Source organism: Salmo salar, unplaced genomic scaffold (assembly GCF_905237065.1).
Source record: "Salmo salar unplaced genomic scaffold, Ssal_v3.1, whole genome shotgun sequence".
Lineage (NCBI taxonomy): Eukaryota > Metazoa > Chordata > Actinopteri > Salmoniformes > Salmonidae > Salmo > Salmo salar.
In genome coordinates this window covers 100,001-122,596 of record NW_025550845.1, presented here as the reverse complement: position 1 = coordinate 122,596, position 22,596 = coordinate 100,001, and the positions used below count along the sequence as shown (strand labels likewise).

Below are 22,596 nucleotides of genomic sequence, written 5' to 3'. Positions count from 1 at the left end.
CTCTCTCTCTCTCTCTCTCTCTCTCTCTCTCTCTCTCTCTCTCTCTCTCTCTCTGTCTGTCTGGCTCTCTGTCTCCATCTCTCTCTTTCTGTCTTTTTGTCTCTCTCTCTCTGTTTCTCTCTCTGTTTCGGTCTCTCTCTCTCTCTCTCTCTCTCTCTCTCTCTCTCTCTCTCTCTCTCTCTCTCTCTGTCTGTCTGGCTCTCTGTCTCCATCTCTCTCTGTTTCTCTCTCTCTGTCTCGGTCTCTGTCTCTCTCCATCCACGTTGTTGGTATTATTATCATATCAAAGAGAAGAGGCCCCTAGCGAGGGTCTCATATTTTGGAAGTGTGTGTTTGTGCCTCTGTGTGTGTGTAGTTATTTGGCGTTTGTGAATCCGTATCCTAAGCTGAATGGTCGATAAATCACGTTGAAAGGTTTTCAAAAGTTGTTTGTGTCCCTGCATTTGGGGTCCTGGGACAGGGCGTGATGAGAAATTTGCAAAGAGCCGGAAACCAAGATCCCAGCCAGGCGGACTCCCCAACTCCGCCCAGCCAGGCGAACAACCCAACTCCGCCCTGTGAGAGAAGCAGGACCAAAAGAGGAGGGTGAGTAGAAGTTGAGTTAGAGAGAAAGATACAGACCGTAGAGAGAGAGAGAGCAAGGAGGAAAGGTGTTGGTGAGATTATAAAGACAGAAAGACAATGTGTTTGACTCATCTCTGCCCCATCCCTCTCTTCTCTCCTCCCTCCCTCTCTCCTCTCCTCCATCCCTCTCCTCTCCGTCATCCCCCTCTCCTCTCTTCTTATCCATCCCTCTCTCCTCTATCCCTCTCTCCTCTCCTCTCCTCCCTCTCTCCTCTCCTCCATCCCTCTCTCCTCTCCTCCATCCCTCTCTCCTCTCCTCCCTCCCTCTCTCCTCTCCTCCATCCCTCTCCTCTCCGTCATCCCCCTCTCATCTCCTCTCCTCCATCCCTCTCTCCTCTCCTCCCTCCCTCTCTCCTCTCCTCCATCCCTCTCCTCTCCGTCATCCCCCTCTCCTCTCTTCTCCTCTATCCCTCTCTCCTCTCCTCCATCCCTCTCTCCTCCATTCCTTTCTCCTCTCCTCCATCCCTCTCTCCTCTCCTTTATTCCTCTCTCCTCTCCTCCATTCCTCTCTCCTCTCCTCCATTCCTCTCTCCTCTCCTCATCCCTCTCTCATCTCCTCCATTCCTCGCTCCTCTCATCCACCCCTCTCTCCTCTCCTCCATTCCTCTCTCCTCTCCTCTCCTCCATCCCTCTCTCCTCTCATCCATCCCTCTCTCCTCTCCTCCATCCCTCTCTCCTCTCCTCCATCCCTCTCTCCTCTCATCCATCCCTCTCTCCTCTCCTCTCCTCTCATCCATCCCTCTCTCCTCTCCTCCATTCCTCTCTCCTCTCATCATCCCTCTCTCTTTCTGAGAGTTATTCAGAGGTTCCCTGTGACATTCCCGTGGTCTGTCGATCAGCAAACCTTATAGAGGCCCTCTTGCAAAAACGTATTTTCTTTCTCTCTCCTTTCCTCTCCTCCATCCCTCCCTCCTCTCCACTATCCCTCTCTCCTCTCCTCTATCCCCCTCTCATCTCCTCTATCCCTCTCTCCTCTCCTCTATTTCCCTCTGCTCTCCTCTATCCCCCTCTCCTCTCCTCCGTCCCTCTCTCCTCTCCTCTATCCCTCTCTCATCTCCTCTATCCCCCTTTCCTCTCCTCTATCCCCCTCTCCTCTCCTCTATCCCTCTCTCCTCTCCTCTTTCCCCCTCTCATCTCCTCTATCCCCCTTTCCTCTTCTCTATCCCCTCTCCTCTCCTCTATCCCCCTCTCCTCTCCTCTATCCCTCTCTCCTCTCCTCTTTCCCCCTCTCCTCTCCTCTTTCCCCCTCTCCTCTCCTCTATCCCTCTCTCCTCTCCTCTATCCCCCTCTCCTCTCCTCTATCCCTCTCTCCTCTCCTCTATCCCTCTCTCCTCTCCTCTATCCCTCTCTCCTCTCCTCTATCCCTCTCTCCTCTATCCCTCTCTCCTCTCCTCTATCCCTCTCTCCTCTCCTCTATCCCTCTCTCCTCTCCTCTATCCCCCTCTCCTCTCCTCTATCCCTCTCTCCTCTCCTCTATCCCTCTCTCCTCTCCTCTATCCCTCTCTCCTCTCCTCTATCCCTCTCTCCTCTCCTCTATCCCCCTCTCCTCTCCTCTATCCCTCTCTCCTCTCCTCTATCCCCCTCTCCTCTCCTCTATCCCTCTCTCCTCTTCTCTATCCCCTCTCCTCTCCTCTATCCCCCTCTCCTCTCCTCTATCCCTCTCTCCTCTCCTCTTTCCCCCTCTCCTCTCCTCTTTCCCCCTCTCCTCTCCTCTATCCCTCTCTCCTCTCCTCTATCCCCCTCTCCTCTCCTCTATCCCTCTCTCCTCTCCTCTATCCCTCTCTCCTCTCCTCTATCCCTCTCTCCTCTCCTCTATCCCTCTCTCCTCTATCCCTCTCTCCTCTCCTCTGGAATGGCTTGTTCCTCTCTCCTCTCCTCTCCCTCTGTTTCCCTTGTTGAAGCTCCCTGAAACCCCTGATAACTACATATGCCTGATAACTATAGAGGCCTGATAACTATAGATGCCTGATAACTATAGATGCCTGATAACTATAGATGCCTGATAACTATAGATGCCTGATAACTATAGATGCCTGATAACTACAGATGCTGGATAACTATAGATGCCTGATAACTACATATGCCTGATAACTACAGATGCCTGATAACTATAGATGCCTGATAACTATAGATGCCTGATAACTATAGAGGCCTGATAACTATAGATGCCTGATAACTATAGATGCCTGATAACTACAGATGCTGGATAACTATAGATGCCTGATAACTACAGATGCCTGATAACTACAGATGCCTGATAACTATAGATGCCTGATAACTATAGATGCCTGATAACTATAGATGCCTGATAACTATAGATGCCTGATAACTATAGATGCCTGATAACTACAGATGCTGGATAACTATAGATGCCTGATAACTACATATGCCTGATAACTACAGATGCCTGATAACTATAGATGCCTGATAACTATAGATGCCTGATAACTATAGAGGCCTGATAACTATAGATGCCTGATAACTATAGAGGCCTGATAACTACATATGCCTGATAACTATAGATGCCTGATAACTATAGATGCCTGATAACTATAGATGCCTGATAACTACAGATGCCTGATAACTACAGATGCCTGATAACTATAGATGCCTGATAACTATAGATGCCTGATAACTATAGATGCCTGATAACTATAGATGCCTGATAACTATAGATGCCTGATAACTATAGAGGCCTGATAACTACATATGCCTGATAACTATAGATGCCTGATAACTATAGATGCCTGATAACTATAGATGCCTGATAACTATAGATGCCTGATAACTATAGATGCCTGATAACTATAGATGCCTGATAACTACAGATGCCTGATAACTACAGATGCCTGATAACTATAGATGCTGGATAACTATAGATGCCTGATAACTATAGATGCCTGATAACTATAGATGCCTGATAACTACAGATGCCTGACAACTATAGATTTCTCTGCTTCCTCTTCTATTCCTAGTCTCCCCTTTCCTTCCTGTCTTCCCTTTCCTGTCTGTCTGTCTGTCTGTCTGTCTGTCTGTCTGTCTGTCTGTCTGTCTGTCTGTCTGTCTGTCTGTCTGTCTGTCTGTCTGTCTGTCTGTCTGTCTGTCTGTCTGTCTGTCTGTCTGTCTGTCTGTCTGTCTGTCTGTCTGTCTGTCTGTCTGTCTGTCTGTTTGCCCTGTCTAACACTGCGTGTGTGGATTCTGACCTCAGCATAACCATTATTAAACAAGAGATGGTAATCAGAGAGTGAGTGTTCGGCGAACTCCCCACAACAATAGTAAACGAACAAACATTTGACCAACTGGGGACATTTTTTTGATGACTTTAAAATATAAAGGAGAGGCTCACACTCTAGGAGCTCAGATCCCAAAAATATTTAATATGCGGTCCTCCTTTATTTTTAAAGTGTTCTACTCCGCTAGCCAGAACCTCGCCTAAATAGGTGTGCGTTTCTTTCGCCTCTAGACATTTTGTTGGTCCCCACAAGGCAAATGCTATTTCTAGATGGTTTAGGGTTAAGGTTAGGAGCTAGGGTAAGGGGTTAGGGAAAATAGGATTTTGAATGGGACTGAATTGTGTCCCCCCACAAGGTTAGGGTTAGAAGCTAGGGTTAAGGTTAGGTTTTTTGGGTTAGGAAAATAGGATTTTGAATGGGACTGAATTGTGTCCCCCCACAAGGTTAGGGTTAGAAGCTAGGGTTAAGGTTAGGTTTTTTGGGTTAGGGAAAATAGGATTTTGAATGGGACTGAATTGTGTGTCCCCACAAGGTTAGTTGTACACTACCGGTCAACAGTTTTAGAACACCTACTCATTCAAGGGTTTTTCTTTATTTTTACATAATTTTCCTCATTGTAAAATAATAGTGAATAAATCAAAACTATGAAATAACAAATATGGAATCATGTAGTAACCAATTTTTTTTTAAACAAATCTAAATATATTTCATATTTGAGATTCTTGAAATAGCCACCCTTTGACTTGATGACAGCTTTGCACACTCTTGGCATCCTCTCAACCAGCTTCATGAGGTAGTCACCTGGAATGCATTTCAATTAACAGGTGTGCCTTCTTAAAAGTTAATTTGTGGAATTTCTTTCCTTCTTAATGCATTTGAGCCAATCAGTTGTGTTGTGACAAGGTAGGGGGGGGTATACAGAAGATAGCCCTATTTGGTAAAAGACCAAGTCCATATTATGGCAAGAACAGCTCAAATAAGCAAAGAGAAATGACAGTCCATCATTACTTTAAGACATGAAAATCAGTCAATACGGAACATTTCAAGAACTTTGAAAGTTTCTTAATGTGCAGTCGCAAAAACCATCAAGTGCTATGATGAAACTGGCTCTCATGAGGACCGCCACAGGAAAGGAAGACCCAGTGTTACCTCTGCTGCAGAAGATAAGTTCATTAGAGTTACCAGCCTCAGAAATTGCAGGCCAAATAAATGCTTCAAGTTCAAGTAACAGACACATGTCAATATCAACTGTTCAGAGGAGACTGTGTGATCAGGCCTAAATGGCCAAAATGCTGCAAAGAAACCACTACTAAAGGACACCAATAAGAAGAGACTTGCTTGGGCCAAGAAACACGAGACATGGACATTAGACCGGTGGAAATCTGTCTTTTGGTCTGGAGTCCAAATTGGAGATTTTTGGTTCCAACCGCTGTGTCTTTGTGAGACGTGGTGTGGGTGAACGGATGATCTCTGCATGTGTATTTCCCACCGTAAAGCATGGAGGAGGAGGTGTTATGGTGTGGGGGTGCTTTGCTGGTGACACTGTCTGTGATTTATTTAGAATTCAAGGCACAGTTAACCAGCATGGCTACCACAGCATTCTGCAGCGATACGCCATCCCATCTGGTTTGGTCTTAGTGGGTCAAACATTTGTTTTTCAACAGAATAATGACCCAACAAACCTCCAGGCTGTGTAAGGGCTTTTTTTACCAATAAGGAGAGTGATGGAGTGCTGCATCAGATGACCTGGCCTCCACAATAACCAGACCTCAACCCAATTGAGATTGTTTGGGATGAGTTGGTCTGAATGAGTAAATTCTAAAACTTTTGACCGGCAGTCTACAGTCGTGGCCAAAAGTTTTGAGAATGACACAAATATTATTCTCCACAGAGTTTGCTGCTTCAGTGTCTTTGGATATTTTTGTCAGATGTTACTATGGAATACTGAAGTATAATTACAAGCATTTCATAAGTGTCAAAGGCTTTTATTGATGCAAAGAGTCAATATTTACAGTGTTGACCCTTCTGCCCTGGCATGCTGTCAAGTAACTTCTGGGCCACATCCTGACTGGTGGCAGCCCATTCTTGCATAATCAATGCTTGTAGTTTGTCAGAATTTGTGGGTTTTTGTTTGTCCACCTGACTCTTGAGGATTGACCACAAGTTCTCAATGGGATTAAGGTCTGGGGAGTTTCCTGGCCATGGACCCAAAATATCGATGTTTTGTTCCCCGAGCCACTTAGTTATCACTTTTGCCTTATGGCAAGGCGCTCCATCATGCTGGAAAAGGCATTGTTCGTCACCAAACTGTTCCTGGATGGTTGGGAGAAGTTGCTCTCGGAGGATGTGTTGGTACCATTCTTTATTTATGGCTGTGAGTGAGCCTACTCCCTTGGCTGAGAAGCAACCCCACACATGAATGGTCTCAGGATGTTTTACTGTTGGCATGACACAGGACTGATGGTAGCGCTCACCTTGTCTTCTCCGGACAAGCTTTTTTCCGGATGCCCCAAACAATCGGAAAGGGGATTCATCAGAGAAAATGACTTTACCCCAGTCCTCAGCAGTCCAATCCCTGTACCTTTTGCAGAATATCAGTCTGTCCCTGATGTTTTCCTGGAGAGAAGTGGCTTCTTTGCTGCCCTTCTTGACACCAGGCCATCCTCCAAAAGTCTTCGCCTCACTGTGCGTGCAGATGCACTCACACCTGCCTGCTGACATTCCTGAGCAAGCTCTGCACTGGTGGTGCCCCGATCCCTCAGCTGAATCAACTTTAGGAGATGGTCCTGGCGCTTGCTGGACTTTCTTGGGCACCCGGAAGCCTTCTTCACAACAATTGAACCGCTCTCCTTGAAGTTCTTGATGATCCGATAAATGGTTGATTTAGGTGCAATCTTACTGGCAGCAATATCCTTGCCTGTGAAGCCCTTTTTGGTCAAAGCAATGATGATGGCACGTGTTTCTTTGCAGGTAACCATGGTTGACAGAGGAAGAACAGTGATTCCAAGCACCAGCCTCCTTTTGAAGCTTCCAGTCTGTTATTCGAACTCAATCAGCATGACAGAGTGATCTCCAGCCTTGTCCTCGTCAACACTCACACCTGTGTTAACGAGAGAATCACTGACATGATGTCAGCTGGTCCTTTTGTGGCAGAGCTGAAATGTAATGGAAATGTTTTTTGGGGGGTTTCAGTCATTTGCATGGCAAAGAGGGACTTTGCAATGGATTGCAATTCATCTGATCACTCTTCATAACATTCTGGAGTATATGCAAATTAACATCATACAAACTGAGGCAGCAGACTTTGTGAACATTAATATTTGTGTCATTCTCAAAACTTTTGGCCACGACTGTACAAGACTGTGTGTGTTTGTTGTGTGTGTGGTATAGAGAGGACAGGTAGTGACACATTTCTCTTGGAGCAGAGAGGGGTCAGAGGTCAGACACACACCTCTCAGTGAGGTTACGGCTGCTGGTTTGGGGTCAGAGCTCTAATACGGACACACACCTCGCAGTGAGTGTGAGTGATCTAAGTGACAGCGGCAATCTGCTTCTGTGTGCAGACAGACCGACAGACAGTGTAATTTGTCCCAATGGGAGTATAGACCTCTAACCTTAACGCTATCAACCCTGTCTGACAGAGATCGAGAAGACCGTGGGGAAGAAAGAGAGCGAGACAGGGAGAGAGGCTGAGGGGGAGAGAGGCTGAGATGGAGAGAGGCTGAGGGAGAGACTGAGGATAGAGAGAGGAGGGATAGAGAGAGGAGGGATGGAGAGATGAGAGATGGAGGGATGGAGAGACGGAGGGATAGAGAGAGGAGAGACGGAGGGATGGAGGGATGGAGAGACGAGAGATGGAGGGATGGAGAGAGAGGGATAGAGAGAGGAGAGATGGAGGGATAGAGAAATGAGAGATGGAGGGATGAAGAGATGGAGGGATAGAGAGAGGAGAGATGGAGGGATAGAGAGAGGAGAGATGGAAGGATAGAGAGAGGAGAGATGGAGGGATAGAGAGACGAAGGGATGGAGAGAGGAGGACGGAGAGACGGAGGGATAGAGAGACGTAGGGAGAGATCTCACTGTGACATTCCTGTGCGGTGCAGTCACAGGAGGTAGTCGAAGGGCACGAGACATACGTGTGTGTGACGAGATGTGTTCAGGCATAGGACGGTTAAGGGATGAGGGTCCAAGACTGTTTATGTAAGGGCAGCACAGACTTTGACCTGACACAGAGATCTGACAGCCTTGAGAGAGAGTGGGGCAGAAGGGAACGTTTTTCTGGGGGTTCGGGGCTTAGTTTTGGGAGCTCCACAGTGGGACAGAGACAGGAGGGTAAAGCCCGACTGGTAGGGGCCTGACATGTCTGTTCATCCGTATACTGATCTCTCTGAAGAAGAGAGAAAGAGCGAGATAAAGCGACGGAGCGAGGGATGAGAAGAGGATGAACAGCCGATAGAATTCTAAATGCTTCCTGTTGGGAACCTCTGACATTCTGACACATCCTGAATTCCAGTGTGCCTTAGGCCTTATAGAGATTCCATCTTGGTATGCTGACCTCGTGCATCCGCCAGCCCGTCTGCCTGTCTGACGGATGGATAGAGAGAGATAAAATGGCTGTACGTCTCTTTCTCACACACATTGTCTGAGTGGTTGGTCGTGACATAGTGGCAGCTCGCTGGTTGGTCGTGACATAGCAGTGGCAGCTTCTTGGTTGGTCGTGACATAGTGGCAGCTTCTTGGTTGGTCGTGACATAGTGGCAGCTCGCTGGTTGGTCGTGACATAGCAGTGGCAGCTCGCTGGTTGGTCGTGACATAGTGGCAGCTCGCTGGTTGGTCGTGACATAGTGGCAGCTCGCTGGTTGGTCGTGACATAGCAGTGGCAGCTCGCTGGTTGGTCGTGACATAGCAGTGGCAGCTCGCTGGTTGGTCGTGACATAGTGGCAGCTCGCTGGTTGGTCGTGACACAGTGGCAGCTCGCTGGTTGGTCGTGACATAGCAGTGGCAGCTCGCTGGTTGGTCATGACATAGTGGCAGCTCGCTGGTTGGTCGTGACCTAGTGGCCGCTCGCTGGTTGGTCATGACATAGTGGCAGCTCGCTGGTTGGTCGTGACACAGTGGCAGCTCGCTGGTTGGTCGTGACATAGCAGTGGCAGCTCGCTGGTTGGTCATTACATAGTGGCAGCTCGCTGGTTGGTCGTGACATAATGGCAGCTCGCTGGTTGGTCGTGACATAATGGCAGCTCGCTGGTTGGTCGTGACATAATGGCAGCTCGCTGGTTGGTCGTGACATAATGGCAGCTCGCTGGTTGGTCGTGACATAGTGGCAGCTCGCTGGTTGGTCCTGACACAGTGGCAGCTCGCTGGTTGGTCGTGACGTAGTGGCAGCTCGCTGGTTGGTCGTGACATAGTGGCAGCTCGCTGGTTGGTCGTGACATAGTGGCAGCTCGCTGGTTGGTTGTGACATAGTGGCAGCTCGCTGGTTGGTCGTGACATAGTGGCAGCTCGCTGGTTGGTCGTGACAAAATGGCAGCTCGCTGGTTGGTCGTGACATAATGGCAGCTCGCTGGTTGGTCGTGACATAATGGCAGCTCGCTGGTTGGTCGTGACATAGTGGCAGCTCGCTGGTTGGTCCTGACACAGTGGCAGCTCGCTGGTTGGTCGTGACGTAGTGGCAGCTCGCTGGTTGGTCGTGACATAGTGACAGGTCGCTGGTTGGTCGTGACATAGTGGCAGCTCGCTGGTTGGTTGTGACATAGTGGCAGCTCGCTGGTTGGTCATGACATAGTGGCAGCTCGCTGGTTGGTCGTGACATAGTGGCAGCTCGCTGGTTGGTCATGACATAGTGGCAGCTCGCTGGTTGGTCGTGACATAGTGGCAGCTCGCTGGTTGGTCGTGACGTAGTGGCAGCTCGCTGGTTGGTCATGACATAGTGGCAGCTCGCTGGTTGGTCGTGACATAGTGGCAGCTCGCTGGTTGGTCGTGACATAGTGGCAGCTCGCTGGTTGGTCGTGACACAGTGGCAGCTCGCTGGTTGGTCGTGACATAGCAGTGGCAGCTCGCTGGTTGGTCATGACATAGTGGCAGCTCGCTGGTTGGTCGTGACATAGTGGCAGCTCGCTGGTTGGTCATGACATAGTGGCAGCTCGCTGGTTGGTCGTGACACAGTGGCAGCTCGCTGGTTGGTCGTGACATAGCAGTGGCAGCTCGCTGGTTGGTCGTGACATAATGGCAGCTCGCTGGTTGGTCGTGACATAATGGCAGCTCGCTGGTTGGTCGTGACATAATGGCAGCTCGCTGGTTGGTCGTGACATAGTGGCAGCTCGCTGGTTGGTCCTGACACAGTGGCAGCTCGCTGGTTGGTCGTGACGTAGTGGCAGCTCGCTGGTTGGTCGTGACATAGTGGCAGCTCGCTGGTTGGTCGTGACATAGTGGCAGCTCGCTGGTTGGTTGTGACATAGTGGCAGCTCGCTGGTTGGTCGTGACACAGTGGCAGCTCGCTGGTTGGTCGTGACATAGCAGTGGCAGCTCGCTGGTTGTTCGTGACATAATGGCAGCTCGCTGGTTGGTCGTGACATAATGGCAGCTCGCTGGTTGGTCGTGACATAATGGCAGCTCGCTGGTTGGTCGTGTCATAATGGCAGCTCGCTGGTTGGTCGTGACATAGTGGCAGCTCGCTGGTTGGTCCTGACACAGTGGCAGCTCGCTGGTTGGTCGTGACGTAGTGGCAGCTCGCTGGTTGGTCGTGACATAGTGGCAGCTCGCTGGTTGGTCGTGACATAGTGGCAGCTCGCTGGTTGGTTGTGACATAGTGGCAGCTCGCTGGTTGGTCGTGACATAATGGCAGCTCGCTGGTTGGTCGTGACATAATGGCAGCTCGCTGGTTGGTCGTGACAGAGTGGCAGCTCGCTGGTTGGTCCTGACACAGTGGCAGCTCGCTGGTTGGTCGTGACGTAGTGGCAGCTCGCTGGTTGGTCGTGACACAATGGCAGCTCGCTGGTTGGTCGTGACATAATGGCAGCTCGCTGGTTGGTCGTGACATAATGGCAGCTCGCTGGTTGGTCGTGACATAGTGGCAGCTCGCTGGTTGGTCCTGACACAGTGGCAGCTCGCTGGTTGGTCGTGACGTAGTGGCAGCTCGCTGGTTGGTCGTGACATAGTGGCAGGTCGCTGGTTGGTCGTGACATAGTGGCAGCTCGCTGGTTGGTTGTGACATAGTGGCAGCTCGCTGGTTGGTCGTGACATAGTGGCAGCTCGCTGGTTGGTCGTGACATAGTGGCAGCTCGCTGGTTGGTCATGACATAGTGGCAGCTCGCTGGTTGGTCGTGACATAGTGGCAGCTCGCTGGTTGGTCGTGACGTAGTGGCAGCTCGCTGGTTGGTCATGACATAGTGGCAGCTCGCTGGTTGGTCGTGACATAGTGGCAGCTCGCTGGTTGGTCGTGACATAGTGGCAGCTCGCTGGTTGGTCGTGACACAGTGGCAGCTCGCTGGTTGGTCGTGACATAGCAGTGGCAGCTCGCTGGTTGGTCATGACATAGTGGCAGCTCGCTGGTTGGTCGTGACATAGTGGCAGCTCGCAGGTTGGTCATGACATAGTGGCAGCTCGCTGGTTGGTCGTGACACAGTGGCAGCTCGCTGGTTGGTCGTGACATAGCAGTGGCAGCTCGCTGGTTGGTCGTGACATAATGGCAGCTCGCTGGTTGGTCGTGACATAATGGCAGCTCGCTGGTTGGTCGTGACATAATGGCAGCTCGCTGGTTGGTCGTGACATAGTGGCAGCTCGCTGGTTGGTCCTGACACAGTGGCAGCTCGCTGGTTGGTCGTGACGTAGTGGCAGCTCGCTGGTTGGTCGTGACATAGTGGCAGCTCGCTGGTTGGTCGTGACATAGTGGCAGCTCGCTGGTTGGTTGTGACATAGTGGCAGCTCGCTGGTTGGTCGTGACACAGTGGCAGCTCGCTGGTTGGTCGTGACATAGCAGTGGCAGCTCGCTGGTTGTTCGTGACATAATGGCAGCTCGCTGGTTGGTCGTGACATAATGGCAGCTCGCTGGTTGGTCGTGACATAATGGCAGCTCGCTGGTTGGTCGTGTCATAATGGCAGCTCGCTGGTTGGTCGTGACATAGTGGCAGCTCGCTGGTTGGTCCTGACACAGTGGCAGCTCGCTGGTTGGTCGTGACGTAGTGGCAGCTCGCTGGTTGGTCGTGACATAGTGGCAGCTCGCTGGTTGGTCGTGACATAGTGGCAGCTCGCTGGTTGGTTGTGACATAGTGGCAGCTCGCTGGTTGGTTGTGACATAATGGCAGCTCGCTGGTTGGTCGTGACATAATGGCAGCTCGCTGGTTGGTCGTGACAGAGTGGCAGCTCGCTGGTTGGTCCTGACACAGTGGCAGCTCGCTGGTTGGTCGTGACGTAGTGGCAGCTCGCTGGTTGGTCGTGACATAGTGGCAGCTCGCTGGTTGGTCGTGACATAGTGGCAGCTCGCTGGTTGGTTGTGACATAGTGGCAGCTCGCTGGTTGGTCGTGACATAGTGGCAGCTCGCTGGTTGGTCATGACACAATGGCAGCTCGCTGGTTGGTCGTGACATAATGGCAGCTCGCTGGTTGGTCGTGACATAATGGCAGCTCGCTGGTTGGTCGTGACATAGTGGCAGCTCGCTGGTTGGTCCTGACACAGTGGCAGCTCGCTGGTTGGTCGTGACGTAGTGGCAGCTCGCTGGTTGGTCGTGACACAGTGGCAGCTCGCTGGTTGGTCGTGACATAGTGGCAGCTCGCTGGTTGGTTGTGACATAGTGGCAGCTCGCTGGTTGGTCATGACATAGTGGCAGCTCGCTGGTTGGTCGTGACATAGTGGCAGCTCGCTGGTTGGTCATGACATAGTGGCAGCTCGCTGGTTGGTCGTGACATAGTGGCAGCTCGCTGGTTGGTCGTGACGTAGTGGCAGCTCGCTGGTTGGTCATGACATAGTGGCAGCTCGCTGGTTGGTCGTGACATAGTGGCAGCTCGCTGGTTGGTCGTGACATAGTGGCAGCTCGCTGGTTGGTCGTGACACAGTGGCAGCTCGCTGGTTGGTCGTGACATAGCAGTGGCAGCTCGCTGGTTGGTCATGACATAGTGGCAGCTCGCTGGTTGGTCGTGACATAGTGGCAGCTCGCTGGTTGGTCATGACATAGTGGCAGCTCGCTGGTTGGTCGTGACACAGTGGCAGCTCGCTGGTTGGTCGTGACATAGCAGTGGCAGCTCGCTGGTTGGTCGTGACATAATGGCAGCTCGCTGGTTGGTCGTGACATAATGGCAGCTCGCTGGTTGGTCGTGACATAATGGCAGCTCGCTGGTTGGTCGTGACATAGTGGCAGCTCGCTGGTTGGTCCTGACACAGTGGCAGCTCGCTGGTTGGTCGTGACGTAGTGGCAGCTCGCTGGTTGGTCGTGACATAGTGGCAGCTCGCTGGTTGGTCGTGACATAGTGGCAGCTCGCTGGTTGGTTGTGACATAGTGGCAGCTCGCTGGTTGGTCGTGACACAGTGGCAGCTCGCTGGTTGGTCGTGACATAGCAGTGGCAGCTCGCTGGTTGGTCGTGACATAATGGCAGCTCGCTGGTTGGTCGTGACATAATGGCAGCTCGCTGGTTGGTCGTGACATAATGGCAGCTCGCTGGTTGGTCGTGACATAATGGCAGCTCGCTGGTTGGTCGTGACATAGTGGCAGCTCGCTGGTTGGTCCTGACACAGTGGCAGCTCGCTGGTTGGTCGTGACGTAGTGGCAGCTCGCTGGTTGGTCGTGACATAGTGGCAGCTCGCTGGTTGGTCGTGACATAGTGGCAGCTCGCTGGTTGGTTGTGACATAGTGGCAGCTCGCTGGTTGGTCATGACATAGTGGCAGCTCGCTGGTTGGTCGTGACATAGTGGCAGCTCGCTGGTTGGTCATGACATAGTGGCAGCTCGCTGGTTGGTCGTGACATAGTGGCAGCTCGCTGGTTGGTCGTGACGTAGTGCCAGCTCGCTGGTTGGTCATGACATAGTGGCAGCTCGCTGGTTGGTCGTGACATAGTGGCAGCTCGCTGGTTGGTCGTGACATAGTGGCAGCTCGCTGGTTGGTCGTGACATAGTGGCAGCTCGCTGGTTGGTCGTGACATAGTGGCAGCTCACTGGTTGGTCGTGACATAGTGGCAGCTCGGTGGTTGGTCGTGACATAGTGGCAGCTCGCTGGTTGGTCGTGACATAATGGCAGCTCGCTGGTTGGTCGTGACATAATGGCAGCTCGCTGGTTGGTCGTGACATAGTGGCAGCTCGCTGGTTGGTCCTGACACAGTGGCAGCTCGCTGGTTGGTCGTGACGTAGTGGCAGCTCGCTGGTTGGTCGTGACATAGTGGCAGCTCGCTGGTTGGTCGTGACATAGTGGCAGCTCGCTGGTTGGTCGTGACATAGTGGCAGCTCGCTGGTTGGTCGTGACACAGTGGCAGCTCGCTGGTTGGTCGTGACATAGCAGTGGCAGCTCGCTGGTTGGTCGTGACATAATGGCAGCTCGCTGGTTGGTCGTGACATAATGGCACCTCGCTGGTTGGTCGTGACATAATGGCAGCTCGCTGGTTGGTCGTGACATAATGGCAGCTCGCTGGTTGGTCGTGACATAGTGGCAGCTCGCTGGTTGGTCCTGACACAGTGGCAGCTCGCTGGTTGGTCGTGACGTAGTGGCAGCTCGCTGGTTGGTCGTGACATAGTGGCAGCTCGCTGGTTGGTCGTGACATAGTGGCAGCTCGCTGGTTGGTTGTGACATAGTGGCAGCTCGCTGGTTGGTCGTGACATAGTGGCAGCTCGCTGGTTGGTCGTGACATAGTGGCAGCTCGCTGGTTGGTCATGACATAGTGGCAGCTCGCTGGTTGTTCGTGACATAGTGGCAGCTCGCTGGTTGGTCGTGACGTAGTGCCAGCTCGCTGGTTGGTCATGACATAGTGGCAGCTCGCTGGTTGGTCGTGACATAGTGGCAGCTCGCTGGTTGGTCGTGACATAGTGGCAGCTCGCTGGTTGGTCGTGACATAGTGGCAGCTCGCTGGTTGGTCGTGACATAGTGGCAGCTCACTGGTTGGTCGTGACATAGTGGCAGCTCGGTGGTTGGTCGTGACATAGTGGCAGCTCGCTGGTTGGTCGTGACATAGTGGCAGCTCGCTGGCAAGATTGTTCTTTCTTTCCTTCTTTTCTCTTTCTTCTGCGGTCTACCTGACCTCTTTGGCTGCTTCCACCTCTCTTGCTTCCCCTTTAGATTCCCCTTTAGATTCCCCTTTTTATATTCCCCTTTAGATTCCCCTTTAGATTCCCCTTTAGATTCCCCTTTAGATTCCCCTTTAGATTCCAATTTAGATTCCCCTTTAGATTCCAATTTAGATTCCCCTTTAGATTCCCCTTTTTAGATTCCCCTTTAGATTCCCCTTTAGATTCCCCTTTAGATTCCCCTTTTTATATTCCCCTTTAGATTCCTCTTTAGTTTCCCCTATTTAGATTCTCCTTTTTAGATTCCCCTTTAGATTCCCCTTTATATTCCTCTTTTGATTCCCCTTTTTAGATTCTCCTTTAGATTCCAATTTAGATTCCCCTTTAGATTCCCCTTAGATTACCATTTAGATTCCAATTTAGATTCCCCTTTAGATTCCCCTTTAGATTCCCCTTTCATTTCCCCTTTAGTGTCACCCTTTAGATTCCCCTTTAGATTCCCCTTTAGATTCCCCTTTTTGATTCCCTTTTAGATAATAATTTTTAGATTCCTCTTTAGCTTCCCCTTTATTTTCCCCTTTAGATTCTCCTTTTGTTTCCCCTTTAAATTCCCCTTTACTTTACCCTTTAGATTCTCCTTTAGAATCCCCTTTAGATTCTCATTCAGATTCTCCTTTGGATTCCCCTTTAGATTCCACTTTTAGATTCCCCTTTAGTTTCCCCTTTCATTTCCTCTTTAGATTCTCCTTTTGTATCCCCTTTATTTTCCACTTTTTAGATTCTCCCTTTTAAATTCCCATTTAGACAATACTTTTTAGATTCTCCATTTTAGATTCCCCTTTAGTTTCTCCGTTTTAGATTCTCCATTTTAGATTCCCCTTTAGTTTCTCCGTTTTAGATTCTCCATTTTAGATTCCCCTTTAGTTTCTCCGTTTTAGATTCTCCATTTTAGATTCCCCTTTTTAGAGTCCCCTTTAGACTCCCCTTTTTAAATTCTCCTCTTTAGAGTCCCCTTTAGATTCCCCTTTTAAATTCTCCGTTTTAGATTCTCCATTTTAGATTCCCCTTTAGTTTCTCAGTTTTAAATTCTCCTCTTTAGATTCCCCTTTTTTGTTTCCCCTTTAGACTCCCCTTTTTAAATTCTCCTTTTTAGAGTCCCCTTTAGATTCCCCTTTTAAATTCTCCGTTTTAGATTCTCCATTTTAGATTCCCCTTTAGTTTCTCAGTTTTAAATTCTCCTCTTTAGATTCCCCTTTTTTGTTTCCCCTTTAGACTCCCCTTTTTAAATTCTCCTTTTTAGAGTCCCCTTTAGATTCTAATTTTTTGTTTCCCTTTTAGTTTTCCCTAAATATATATGATATATTTTAGATTCTTCAAAGTAGCCACCCTTTGCCTTGATAACAGCTTTGCACACTGTTGGCATTCTCTCAACCAGCTTCATGAGTTAGTCACCTGGAATGCATTTCAATTAACAGGTGTGCCTTATTAAAAGTGAATTCGTGGCATTTCTTTCCTTCTTAATGTGTTTGAGCCAATCAGCTGTGTTGTGACAAGGTAGGGTTGGTATACAGAAGACAGCCTTATTTGGTAAAAGACCAAGTCCATATTATGGCAAGAACAGCTCAAATAAGCAAAGGGAAACGGCAGTCCATCATATCCTGCTCAAAGTTAATCAAACGTAGATAGGAGCTACCGAATATCATTTTTGGTGATTTTGGACATTTATAAGTGAAAGTGAACGAGAGAAATTGTTTCAAATGAACAAAATTGTGATGCATGCTTTTCTGAAGGAAGAGCAGCATGTGTACACGGAGCAGATGGGAGAACAGAGGAGAAACAAATGCTAGCAGGAAGCACAGGGAAAACATGGCAGCTGTACAGATAACTCATCCAGAGCTCTTTGACTTCTGGCAGAAAGCCATTATAAGATAGCTGAGGGCAAACATTTAGTATTGAATTGCATGCAAGTGTAACTTCATCACCTCATGTGCGACGTACAACAGAGACTCTCCAATAGATACAGAACACTGTGGATTCACCTGCTCCTGCTTTCTAGCATTGTGCTACTTACAAACTAACACGTGACTGGCTCAACTGTTCTGGGGAACTATGGTAAGTTTCATGATGTAAAGTAATGTGACAGGTGAAACGAAGAATGCAATCTGCTTCATCTCCTAACGTACCGCACAAGTTGACTGCAAATATTTACTTCAAATAGCTACAAATATTCAAATTTATTCGAAAAACTTCAAAGAAACCATCCCATGTTTTTTTCCCAAATACTCCGGTATACCGTATATAGAAATATCAAAACATTCAACAACCACTGCCTACTTTTTCTATGTCAATACACCTGCTGGTAACTCTGAACTGGTTAGGACAGCTCATAAGGTCTCCTAAATATCTGTCAACTAGGTTAGGACTCTTATGACTAAAGAGGCTTCATGCTAAGCTTGAATTTTTACCCGTAAGAGTAGGAGTAAAATGTCTCTTCTCAGCACTTAAAAACCAATTTTCTACTCTGAGACGCTTTGTGGATTTGGGCCCAGGTCTATCCCCTCCTACCTCGTCCTCTCCTCACCCTCTTGTTCATTCTCTCTCTGTTCTCAGTCATTTTCACCTGGGTTGGTTTTGGCTGTTAAGCACCATGAGGTCAGCCAGCGTACAGTGGGCTGGAGCCAGTTCTCTCTCACCCCCACACACACACACCTAACCATTAAACCCAGCTCTGGGCTGCTATCTCTTGTTGTCGCTCTCTGGCTTGGATTGACAGGGCTTGTTTTAGAGGGCTTGGATTGACAGGGCTTGTTTTAGAGGGCTTGGATCGACAAGGCTTGTTTTAGAGGGCTTGGATTGACAAGGCTTGTTTTAGAGGGCTTGGATTGACAGGGCTTGTTTTAGAGGGTTTGGATTGACAGGGCTTGTTTTAGAGGGCTTGGATTGACAGGGCTTGTTTTAGAGGGCTTTGATTGACAAGGCTTGTTTTAGAGGGCTTGGATTGACAGGGCTTGTTTTAGAGGGCTTGGATTGACAGGGCTTGTTTTAGAGGGCTTGGATTGACAGGGCTTGTTTTAGAGGGCTTTGATTGACAAGGCTTGTTTTAGAGGGCTTGGATTGACAGGGCTTGTTTTAGAGGGATAGGAGAGTGAGAGATATAGAATAAGAGACCCTTCAAAACCCTGATGTCCAGTTTAGAGTCTCCACTCCTCAATCTCTCTGGTTTAATTTAGAGTCTCCACTCCTCAATCTCTCTGGTTTTATTTAGCTCTATTTTGGTTCTGTTGCACTAGTTTTTACTATCTCTCTCTCTCTCCTTCCCTTTCTCTGTCACGGTCGTGATAATGGACGGACCAAGGCGCAGCGTGTGTTGAGTCCCACATCTTTCTTTGCAGTGAAAACTTAAACAAAAAACAATAAACATATAACGAACATGAACTACGTGGTGCTGAATGCACTCACACAAAACAATATCCCACAAACGCAGGTGGGAAAAAGGGCTACCTAAATATGATCCCCAATCAGGACCGAGCACCAGAGCAGAGGAAGGCTCTGACTATGGAGCAGGACTGGACGCCCGTGCCTGGACTGGGCACGGGCGCAGAAGAAGGCTCCGGCCATGGAGCAGGAATGGACACCGTGCCTGGACTGGGCACCAGAGCAGAGGAAGGCTCCGGGCCTTCCGGTGAAGGTCAACGGTCCGGGCCATTGACCTTCACCGGAAGCTCCGGACCGCCGACCGTCACCGGAAGCTCCGGGCCGCCGACCGTCACTGGAAGCTCCGGACTGTTGACCGTCACTGGAAGCTCCGGACTGTTGACCTTCACTGGAGGCTCCGGGCCGTTGACCTTCACTGGAGGCTCCGGACTGTGAACCGTCGCTGGAAGCTCTGGACTGTGAACCGTCGCTGGAAGCTCTGGACTGTGAACCGTCGCTGGAAGCTCTGGACTGTGAACCGTCGCTGGAAGCTCTGGACTGTGAACCATCGCTGGAGTCTCCGGACCGAACACACGCACTGGTGGATGAGTGCGGGGAGCTGGCACAGGTGGCACCGGACTGGTAACACGCACTTCAGGGAGGGTGCGGCACTCTCCGCTGCTCGGTGTTTCTGTGGCCACGGACCCTGGCGTCGTTGCTGTCCTTCCACCTTCCTTGGTGTCTTCTTCCAAGGAAGGGTCTCACAACCTCCCATGATTTCCTCCCACATCCAAAACTCCTTAACCTCCATAATACGCTGCTTGGTCCTGCGCTGGTGGGATATTCTGTCACGGTCGTGATAATGGACGGACCAAGGCGTCCTCTATCAAAGTTCTCTATCACAGTAAATAATGTCTCATTGTGTTTCCATATGACCGATTATGTCGGACCAAACCTCAAATATAAATAGCGAGTTGTGTCTGTCGAGTGGGAAGGTACACAGTGACCACAGAAGGAGGAGGGGCTTGGTGTCTGTGGAGTGGGAAGGTACACAGTGACCACAGAAGGAGGAGGGGCTTGGTGTCTGTGGAGTGGGAAGGTACACAGTGACCACAGAAGGAGGAGGGGCTTGGTGTCTGTGGAGTGGGAAGGTACACAGTGACCACAGAAGGAGGAGGGGCTTGGTGTCTGTGGAGTGGGAAGGTACACAGTGACCACAGAAGGAGGAGGGGCTTGGTGTCTGTGGAGTGGGAAGGTACACAGTGACCACAGAAGGAGGAGGGGCTTGGTGTCTGTGGAGTGGAAAGGTACACAGTGACCACAGAAGGAGGAGGGGCTTGGTGTCTGTGGAGTGGAAAGGTACACAGTGACCACAGAAGGAGGAGGGGCTTGGTGTCTGTATAGTGGGAAGGTACACAGTGACCACAGAAGGAGGAGGGGCTTGGTGTCTGTGGAGTGGAAAGGTACACAGTGACCACAGCACAGAAGGAGGAGGGGCTTGGTGTCTGTATAGTGGGAAGGTACACAGTGACCACAGAAGGAGGAGGGGCTTGGTGTCTGTATAGTGGGAAGGTACACAGTGACCACAGAAGGAGGAGGGGCTTGGTGTCTGTGGAGTGGGAAGGTACACAGTGACCACAGCACAGAAGGAGGAGGGGCTTGGTGTCTGTATAGTGGGAAGGTACACAGTGACCACAGAAGGAGGAGGGGCTTGGTGTCTGTGGAGTGGGAAGGTACACAGTGACCACAGAAGGAGGAGGGGCTTGGTGTCTGTGGAGTGGAAAGGTACACAGTGACCACAGAAGGAGGAGGGGCTTGGTGTCTGTGGAGTGGAAAGGTACACAGTGACCACAGCACAGAAGGAGGAGGGGCTTGGTGTCTGTATAGTGGAAAGGTACACAGTGACCACAGCACAGAAGGAGGAGGGGCTTGGTGTCTGTATAGTGGGAAGGTACACAGTGACCACAGCACAGAAGGAGGAGGGGCTTGGTGTCTGTGGAGTGGGAAGGTACACAGTGACCACAGAAGGAGGAGGGGCTTGGTGTCTGTGGAGTGGGAAGGTACACAGTGACCACAGAAGGAGGAGGGGCTTGGTGTCTGTATAGTGGGAAGGTACACAGTGACCACAGCACAGAAGGAGGAGGGGCTTGGTGTCTGTGGAGTGGGAAGGTACACAGTGACCACAGAAGGAGGAGGGGCTTGGTGTCTGTGGAGTGGGAAGGTACACAGTGACCACAGAAGGAGGAGGGGCTTGGTGTCTGTGGAGTGGGAAGGTACACAGTGACCACAGAAGGAGGAGGGGCTTGGTGTCTGTGGAGTGGGATGGTACACAGTGACCACAGAAGGAGGAGGGGGCTTGGTGTCTGTGGAGTGGGAAGGTACACAGTGACCACAGAAGGAGGAGGGGCTTGGTGTCTGTGGAGTGGGAAGGTACACAGTGACCACAGAAGGAGGAGGGGCTTGGTGTCTGTATAGTGGGAAGGTACACAGTGACCACAGAAGGAGGAGGGGCTTGGTGTCTGTGGAGTGGGAAGGTACACAGTGACCACAGAAGGAGGAGGGGCTTGGTGTCTGTGGAGTGGGAAGGTACACAGTGACCACAGAAGGAGGAGGGGCTTGGTGTCTGTGGAGTGGGAAGGTACACAGTGACCACAGAAGGAGGAGGGGCTTGGTGTCTGTGGAGTGGGAAGGTACACAGTGACCACAGAAGGAGGAGGGGCTTGGTGTCTGTATAGTGGAAAGGTACACAGTGACCACAGAAGGAGGAGGGGCTTGGTGTCTGTGGAGTGGGAAGGTACACAGTGACCACAGAAGGAGGAGGGGCTTGGTGTCTGTATAGTGGGAAGGTACACAGTGACCACAGAAGGAGGAGGGGCTTGGTGTCTGTGGAGTGGGAAGGTACACAGTGACCACAGAAGGAGGAGGGGCTTGGTGTCTGTGGAGTGGAAAGGTACACAGTGACCACAGAAGGAGGAGGGGCTTGGTGTCTGTGGAGTGGAAAGGTACACAGTGACCACAGCACAGAAGGAGGTGGGGCTTGGTGTCTGTGGAGTGGGAAGGTACACAGTGATCACAGAAGGAGGAGGGGCTTGGTGTCTGTGGAGTGGAAAGGTACACAGTGACCACAGCACAGAAGGAGGAGGGGCTTGGTGTCTGTATAGTGGAAAGGTACACAGTGACCACAGAAGGAGGAGGGGCTTGGTGTCTGTATAGTGGGAAGGTACACAGTGATCACAGAAGGAGGAGGGGCTTGGTGTCTGTGGAGTGGAAAGGTACACAGTGACCACAGAAGGAGGAGGGGCTTGGTGTCTGTATAGTGGGAAGGTACACAGTGACCACAGCACAGAAGGAGGAGGGGCTTGGTGTCTGTGGAGTGGGAAGGTACACAGTGACCACAGCACAGAAGGAGGAGGGGCTTGGTGTCTGTATAGTGGGAAGGTACACAGTGACCACAGCACAGAAGGAGGAGGGGCTTGGTGTCTGTGGAGTGGGAAGGTACACAGTGACCACAGAAGGAGGAGGGGCTTGGTGTCTGTATAGTGGAAAGGTACACAGTGACCACAGAAGGAGGAGGGGCTTGGTGTCTGTATAGTGGGAAGGTACACAGTGACCACAGAAGGAGGAGGGGCTTGGTGTCTGTGGAGTGGGAAGGTACACAGTGACCACAGCACAGAAGGAGCGAAGGAGACGAGACCAAAAAGACTTAGCACTCATAAAATAAAATAAAAACCTTGGTTCTTTCTATACAGGCATTTAGAGCATTGTGCTAAAACATAGAGTAACAGTCAACAGTTTGGACACACCTTCTCATTCCAGGTTTTTTCTCTATTTTTGCTATTTTCTACATTGTAGAATAATAGTGAAGACATAAAAACTATGAAATAACACATCTTAAAACCTAGTTTCCCGCTATGTCATTATGGGGTATTGTGATGTCATTATGGGGTATTGTGATGTCATTATGGGGTATTGTGTGTCGATTGATGAGAATTTGTTTTGTTTAATTAATCCATTCAAGAATAGGGGCTGTAACGTAACAAGATGTGGAAAAAGTCAATGAGTCTGAATCCCAATGCGCTGTAGGTCTAGATTGTTTATTGGTTTGATCATAAACACTTATTC

The 22,596-nt window shown here is 50.4% G+C and overlaps 1 protein-coding gene across 2 annotated transcripts in view; it reads left to right on the top strand.

Annotated features, from left to right (window-relative positions):
• Positions 1-215: 215 nt before the first annotated feature.
• LOC123740061 (exocyst complex component 6B) overlaps positions 216-22,596 on the top strand; it is a 51,019-nt gene continuing 28,638 nt past the window's right edge. For both annotated transcript variants that reach the window (XR_006768120.1, XM_045713966.1), the window contains exon 1: positions 216-585. Coding sequence is in view for 1 of the 2 variants with exons in the window: in XM_045713966.1 (XP_045569922.1) it covers positions 467-585 (119 nt within the window). In the remaining variant the exon portion in view is untranslated. The remainder of the gene's footprint in view (positions 586-22,596) is intronic.